At 51.4% G+C, this 7,695-nt stretch overlaps 1 protein-coding gene across 1 annotated transcript; it reads right to left on the bottom strand.

Annotated features, from left to right (window-relative positions):
* Positions 1 to 6,772: 6,772 nt before the first annotated feature.
* On the bottom strand, positions 6,773 to 7,381 carry LOC137815681 (uncharacterized). Its single transcript, XM_068618794.1, has one exon. The coding sequence runs from the start codon at positions 7,379 to 7,381 to the stop codon at positions 6,773 to 6,775; it is 609 nt and encodes a 202-aa protein (XP_068474895.1).
* Between the last annotated feature and the right edge of the window lie 314 nt (positions 7,382 to 7,695).

Here is a 7,695-nt window from a genome sequence, read left to right as displayed (position 1 = left end):
GTTTCATGAGAAAAATGAGAAGCAATCGTTCAAGTCCAGTTGCGCCCGTCGCTGCTGAAGGCGCCGCAGCCATGACCATGGCACAGATGGCAGAGATGATGCGTTCGTTGCAGGCAACTGTGGAAGCCTCGCGCATAGAACAGGCGAGAATGCATGAGGACCTGGTCGCCTCTCGCGCCAGGAATGAGGAGCTCAGCAAGGTGACTGAGGAGCTGCGTCAAGCTCTTCAGGAGCAGCAAGGGCGTTCTTCTGCTGAAGAGGTTGCGCCATCGTCGCCACCTCGTGTCTTTCCTATGCCTTTTGTTCAGGCGATTACTGACACGCCTATTCCTGCAAGCGTGGTTCCGGTTAAGGCTGTTTTCACCGGCGTGGAGGATCCTGAAGCTCATCTCACCACGTTCCATACGCAGATGATGTTGTCAGGGGGATCAGACGCCGTGTACTGCAAGATGTTTGTGAGCACGCTCCAGGGAACGGCGCTGGAATGGTTTGTGAGCCTGCCCAACGGTCACATAACCAGTTTTCAACAGTTCTCGAAGATTTTCGTCGAGCAGTACATTGTGAATAAGGCACCGCCCAGGGTGTCTTATGATTTGTTCGATATAAGGTAATATCAGGGAGAGTCCCTCAGAGACTACCTGAATCGCTTTGGGGCGCAGATGGTCAGATCGCCGGCCAAAGATGAAGAAATGCTGGTCTATGCATTCAAGAAGGGCGTGCTGCCGGGACCATTCTGCGAGGCGTTGATCAGGGCACACCCCGCCACGTTTGCTGAGGTTAGGCGACTTGTGGTGGCCCACATCGCCAACGAGAGCGAAGTCGCCGAGAAGAGATGAAGCGTGGCTCCTGCTAGGCCACGCGCTCAGACGAGGATCCAGCCGCAGAGGGTGCTGGAGACAGCGGCGGCCAGGAGGATCAGAGGACTCGCCATCCTTATGATCCAAGGAAGAACAAGGGTAGGGGCCAAGGACGCCAGCAACCAGCACGCCGGGAATACAATCGCCCGCCTAAGCACAAGTTTGTCATGGGATTGGCGGATCTGATCGCCATTCCCAATATATCCGCGAGGTTGAAAGCGCCAGAAAAGGTGGGCGACAAGGTGCTGGGACCAAAACCAGACGCCTGGTGTGAGTTTCACCAGGGCTTTGGCCATACGGTGGACTCGTGCTTAGCATTAGGATACCAGCTCCACGATCTGGTAAAGAGCGGGTTCCTAAATGATTATTTGCTGGACAGAAGGACGGGGGGTGCGTCGAGCTCCCAGCCAGCAGGTGCTGAAGCTCAGTAGCACGAGATGCCTACGCACGGAGAAATCCATACCATTGCAGGGGGTTTCTCAGGAGGTGGATGCACCGCATCACAGAGGAAGAAGTATGCAAGGTCTGTGATGACGGTGGATATGTTTGAAGACCACTCGCCGGAAGTGGATATCACATTCACCAAGCAAGATCTCCGGGATGTTGTGCCTCATGACAACGATCCCATAGTAATTTCGCTGATAACAGCAGGAAGAAAGGTCCACAGGGTGCTGGTGGACCAAGGAAGCTCGGCAGATGTGATGTTTTGGCCGACTTTCACGTAGCTAGAACTGCCCCTTGACCAGCTTAGGCCCTATGGAGGGTGTTTGTATGGGTTCGCTGGTGACCAGGTGGAGGTCAGGGGGTACATAGAACTAAGGACAACGTTTACAGATGTGGCGGGTTCAAGAACGGAGAAAATCAAGTACCTCGTTGTAAACGCTCCTTCAGCATACAACATCCTGTTGGGAAGGCCCACACTCAATAGGATAGGTGCCATACCATCGACCCGGCACATGAAGGTGAAGTTGCCGTCCATGGAGGGGGTGGTTATCACCATCAAATCCGATCAGAAGGAAGCAAAGAAGTGCTATGAGAATAGCCTGAAAAACAAGAGATCGCTGAGTTACGTAACAACCACCCCGCCTCCTGGCGTGAAGCCCAGATCGACGGTAACAGAAGAGACCGCCGGAAGGGACGTGGAGATGGTGGATGCTGAGCTAGGGGATGGGAATGCCGATCTGGAAGAGGAAGAGGCAAGGAATCTCCCTGAGGAAGCGAGAGAACTGGGAATCGTCAGGGCGGTGATCGCCAGAGAAACCAGACCAAAACCCGTCGAGCAGTGGCTCGAGAGAGAAATCGGGGGAAAGATCTTCAAGCTGGGAAGATCCCTGGAGGTTGAGCTCCAGGACCAGATCGCCAAGGTGATTGTGCGGCATCTGGACGCATTTGCATGGTCCGCTTCGGATATGCCCGGGATCGACCCCGACTTCTTGTGCCATCATCTGGCGATGGATAATTTGGTGAGACCAGTGCGACAAAGAAGAAGAAAGTTCAACGAGGAGAGGAGGCAGGCGATCAGGGACGAAACACAGAAACTCCTCGCTGCGGGCCACATCAGGGAAGTCCAGTACCCTGAATGGCTGGCAAATGTCGTGCTGGTGAAGAAGAGTAACGGGAAATGGCGCATGTGCGTCGATTTCACCGACCTGAACAAAGCTTGCCCAAAGGATTCGTATCCTTTACCAAGCATAGACGCCCTGGTAGATAGTGCTGCAGGGTGTAAGTTGCTGAGCTTCCTGGATGCCTTCTCGGGGTATAATCAGATCAAGATGCATCCCATGGATGAAGAGAAGACAGTCTTCATGACGGAGAGATCGTGCTATTGTTATAAGGTGATGCCGTTTGGGCTGAAGAACGCGGGGGCCACGTACCAGAGGCTGATGGATCGTGTACTTGCACCAATGCTGGGAAGGAACGTGCAAGTGTACGTCGACGACATGGTCGTGACCTCGCCGGAAAAGAGCAAGCACGTTGCAGACTTGGAAGAATTGTTCACGACGATCGCCAAGTTCAGATTAAAGCTCAATCCAGAGAAATGCATTTTCGGCGTGGAGGCTGGAAAGTTTTTGGGATTCCTCTTGACTGAAAGAGGCATAGAGGCCAACCCTGATAAGTGTGCCGCCATCTTGGCGATGAGGAGCCCAGCTACGGTGAAAGAAGTCCAGCAGCTAACAGGTCGGATGGCAGCCCTGTCTCGCTTCGTGTCAGCTAGCGGAGAAAAGGGCCATCCCTATTTTCAGTGCCTGAGGCGCAATAATAAGTTTGTTTGGACGAAAGAGTGCGAGGAAGCTTTCGTCAGGCTGAAGGAGTATCTGGCGAGCCCGCCAGTTCTGTGCAAACCGCTGGTGGGAACCCTCTCAGGTTGTATTTTGCTGTAACGGAGAGGGCGGTGAGTGCGGTGCTCGCCCAGGATCAAGATCAGGCTCAGAAGCCTATTTATTTTGTGAGTAAGGTGTTGCAGGGCCCCGAGACGAGATATCAGGCCCTAGAAAAGGCTGCGCTGGCTGTGGTATTTTCGGCGAGGAGGTTGCGCCACTACTTCCATAGCTTCACAATACTGGTGATGACTGACCTGCCCATCCAGAAGGTCTTGAAGAAGCCTGACGTTGCAGGAAGGATGGTGAAGTGGGCAGTAGAATTGTCAGAGTTTGATATTAAATATGAGCCCCGAGGCCCGATTAAGGGGCAGTAGAATTGCAGATTTCATGGTCGAGCTCTCATCTGAGGCAACGCGAGTTGAAGGGGACGATTTCCGCTGGGTACTCTCGGTGGATGGATCGTCGAACCAGCAGGGTAGCGGTGCTGGAGTCATTTTGGAAGGACCCAACGGCGTGCTGATCGAACAATCTCTGAGGTTTGCCTTCAAAGCCAGTAACAATCAAGCAGAATATGAAGCGCTGATCGCCGGGATTTTGCTGGCTAAAGAGATGGGAGCCAGGGTGCTGATGGCTAAGAGTGACTTGCTGTTGGTCACGGGGCAAGTAGCAGGCGAGTTCCAGGCTAAAGATCCACAAATGGCGGCTTACTTGGAGTATGTGCAGGAATTGAAGAGTTCCTTTGCCTCCTTTGAAGTAGTGCATGTGCCCAGAGAGCAGAATGCCCGAGCTGACTTGCTAGCCAAGCTCGCCAGTTCAGGCAAGGGGGGTAGACAGAGGACGGTGATTCAAGAAACTCTGAAGACGCCAAGAGCATTTGTGGCAGATCACCTGGTTCTTCAGATAAGCAAGTCGACGGAGAAGGCAGCGAGAAGTCATAAGTCCCTGACGCAAGAAACTCTGAGATCGCCGAGAATTAGAGCGTGTCGAGGAGAGAAGGTGAACATGACACAGGTTTGCGCTATCCATGAACCAGACACCTGGATAACACAGTACAAGCGGTGCCTGGCAGATGGCCTTCTCCCACTGGATCCGACAGAGGCTAGGAAGGTAAAGAAAAATTCTAGCAAGTACACGTTGATTGATGGCGATCTGTACAAGTTTGGGTTCACTCACCCACTCCTGGAATGTGTACATGGCGAGAAATGCACGAGAATCATGGTAGAGCTCCACGAAGGTATATGCGGAAGCCACGTCGGGGATCGAGCTCTTGCCGCGAGGACTCTCCGTGCAGGTTACTACTGGCCATCGATGAGAGAAGATTGCAAGAAGTATGCCCAATGTTGCAAACAATGCCAACAGCACGCCGATTGGCATAAAGCGCCTCCCGAGGAGTTGAAGTCGATCTATAGCCCTTGGCCGTTTCATACCTGGGGAATCGACATCCTGGGGCCTTTCCCGCTGGCGATCAGGCAGATGAAGTACTTGGTGGTGGCGATTGAATATTTCACCAAGTGGATCGAAGCAGAGCCAGTGGCCCAGATCACCGCACACAAGATCGAAGGTTTCGTGTGGAAAAACATTGTGTGCCGGTTTGGAGTGCCTAAGCGCCTGGTGTCGGACAATGGGACTCAGTTTGCGAGCCATTTGTTGAAGAAGCTTTGCAAAGGGGTGGGAATTCAACAAGTGTTTGCATCCGTCGAGCACCCTCAGACAAATGGCCAGGTGGAGTCAGTTAATCGGGTGTTGCTGAGAGGATTGAAGAGAAGGCTAGAGAAAGCCAAGGGAAGCTGGGCTGAGGAAGTGCCCCGTATAGTCTGGGCATACCACACCACCGAGCAGTCAGGAACCCATGAGACCCCGTTCAGCTTGGTCTATGGGTGTGATGCGATGATTCCAGTAGAGATTCTGGAGAGCTCGCCGAGATTCCAGAACTTTGTAGAGGAAGACTCGAATGAAGAGAGAAGAGGTCAGAGAAGAGGCGAGATTGAAGGCTGAGGCGGTAAAGAGGAGGATTGAACGAAGATATAACTCGAAGGTAATGCCAAGGCAGTTCAGAGAAGGCGACCTGGTGATGAGAAAGGCCCACCAGTACGAGATGGAGAATAAATTGTCGCCCAAGTGGACTGGGCCGTTCAGAATAACCGAGGCGCTCAAGAACGGCACCTACCGCTTAGAGACATTGGAAGGAGGGGCGATTCCTCGCACTTGGAACGCCACGCACTTGAAGTTGTATTACAGTTGAGAACTTTGTAAGTAAAGATAAACACGAGTTACATTGCAATGTCTCTGTTAAAACAGTTTGAAGGGGGCACTCTTTTTTCCCTAAGGAGGGTTTTTAACGAGGCCACCCAATAAAAGAAGAGTTTTCAAAGTACAAGTTGTTTTAGATTGCGTGCCTGTTGTTTTTAGAAAGTTTTGAAGAAAGACCTTGTCACTTATATGCGACTCAAGGCAAGTTAAAGATATGTAGCATGCTTTCTAAAAAGTTTTAAGCCCTCATCGTCTTTCGGCGATTGGAGGCATCAGTTAAAGTTTTTAAGTCCTCATCGTTTTTCGGCTATTGGAGGCATCAGTTAAAGTTTTTTAAGTCCTCATCGTCTTTCGGCGATCGGAGGCACTAGTTAAAAGACCTCAACGCCCTCGCGCGTCCTGAGGCAAATTAAAGACCTCCTCGTCGTTGAGCGAGTGCAGGCAAGGAAGAGTGAAAAGTCCTCAGTGTTTCTGGGGGCGAGAAGATGTAACCCCTGGGGCAATGTAGAGGCACCAGTGAAAAGTCCTCAGTGTTTCTGGGGGCGAGAAGATGTAACCCCTGGGGCAATGTAGAGGCACCAGTAAAAAGTCCTCAGTGTTTCTGGGGGCGAGAAGATGAAACCCCTGGGGCAATGTAGAGGCAAGTAAAAGACCTTCTCGCCTATGAGCGAGTTCAGGCGAGTTAAAGACCTTCTCGCCTATGAGCGAGCTCAGGCAAGATAAAATCCTTCTCGTCTCGAACGAGTTCAGGTACGGTGTTAAGGGTGGACGAAGTTTGGAGGGTGGCTAAGGCAGGTTCGAAGAGAGCGCCTAGCCACCCGGCCTGTGGTCCTGAAGTTCAGAAAGGTAGAGGAGGATCTGAAAGGCGCCTCTACCCCAGATCAAAGAACAATGGCCAAGGCGTGAAGCCAGAAAGAAGCTGATCACCAAGAGTCTTTGGCGACCAGGAAAAATTCAAACAGTGGCGAGAAGGCTAAAAGACCCATTTTGATGAAGCAGATCGGGTGAAGCAGTGTTTAAGCCAGTAGCTGATTTAAAGTTTGTTGCTTGAAGAATATAAGGTTAATTGCCTTAAGATTACGAGTTGTTAAAGTGATTGTTGCTTAAGGTTGAAGTGGTTCGAAGCAGTTAAGTCAAAGATCGTGCCTACAATTTCGCTAAGTCATTTCCTTGGAATTAAACACGCAAGGAAAGTTGAAGCATTTGAAGAAGTTATAAGAGGAAAAACGTAGACTTTTGTCATTAACAGTAAATATCAGGTTAAAACATATGTACGAAAAGACATGAAGTTTGTTACAAATTATATACAAGGGAAAGTAAAAAGCGGTGGATGGATTAAATTGATCAGTCTTCGGCGGGCACCACTTTCCCATCCACCACTTCATTGTTCAGAGACACCATGCTGAGATCCAGATCAGGGAACAAGCAGGCGAACTGTTCCCGTGCAGCCTCGAATCCGGCAGCCAGAATTTGGGCGGAACTCAGATTGAGATCTTCAATTTGCTTCTTAAGCTCTTCAATCTGTTTCTCGAGTCCTTCAGCTTGTTCTTTCAGTCCCTTATTCTGCTGCTCCAGCTCCTCAACTTGCTTCTTGAGTTGCTCGTTGAGTTCTTGAGCTTGGAGAAGGTCTTCAGCAACCTTCTTGGATTCCACTTGCACTTGGCCCAATTCAGCAGCTATCTTTCCCTTCTCTTTGTTGGCCTCGGCAAGTTCAGCCATGGCGTCGTCCCTCGCCTTTTCCACCTTTCCGAGGAGGGTCTCCCGGTCGGCTGACCTTTGCTCTAGCTTCTTCACCTTGACGGCGTCGGCCTTTATGAGAGCCTTCAGGTCAGCCACCCTGACGCGGTAAGGCACAATCTTGCTCTCTAGTTCGATCTTTTCTTGAGCAAGTTGTTGCACTTTATGGTGGAGTTCAGTGGCCTCCTTGCGCGCCAGCCTGAGCTCGGTGCTCATTGCGTCCTCCACTCGGGAGTGTTCAATTTCCGCGAGCGTCAGGTTGAAGGACAATTTCTCCACCTCGACCCTCATGGTGCTGTTTTCAGTTTTGAGGTTGAAGAGGTCGTCCTGGAGTTTCCTGGTGGAGCCCTCCACGGCTCTGGTTATGATGGCGGGGATGTCTTCCGCTATCGTCTTCAGTTTAGCAGATAGAGGCTCCCACATCCTTGTAACCTCGAGAGGGAGGTTTGCTGCTTGAAGAGGCACTGTGGGGGCCTGTTGTTGGTTCTCGTCGCCACCTTCCTTAGCAGGTTCTTCAGTAGGTGCTTCTT

Source organism: Phaseolus vulgaris, chromosome 1 (genome assembly GCF_000499845.2).
Source record: "Phaseolus vulgaris cultivar G19833 chromosome 1, P. vulgaris v2.0, whole genome shotgun sequence".
NCBI lineage: Eukaryota > Viridiplantae > Streptophyta > Magnoliopsida > Fabales > Fabaceae > Phaseolus > Phaseolus vulgaris.
Note: the sequence above shows the minus strand (reverse complement) of the source record. Positions and strands in the feature narration are given on the sequence as shown.

Bases quoted from the DNA above. Each gene is read 5' to 3' on its own strand.
- LOC137815681 (XM_068618794.1), bottom strand. From the start codon at position 7,381: ATGAGCACCGAGCTCAGGCTGGCGCGCAAGGAGGCCACTGAACTCCAC.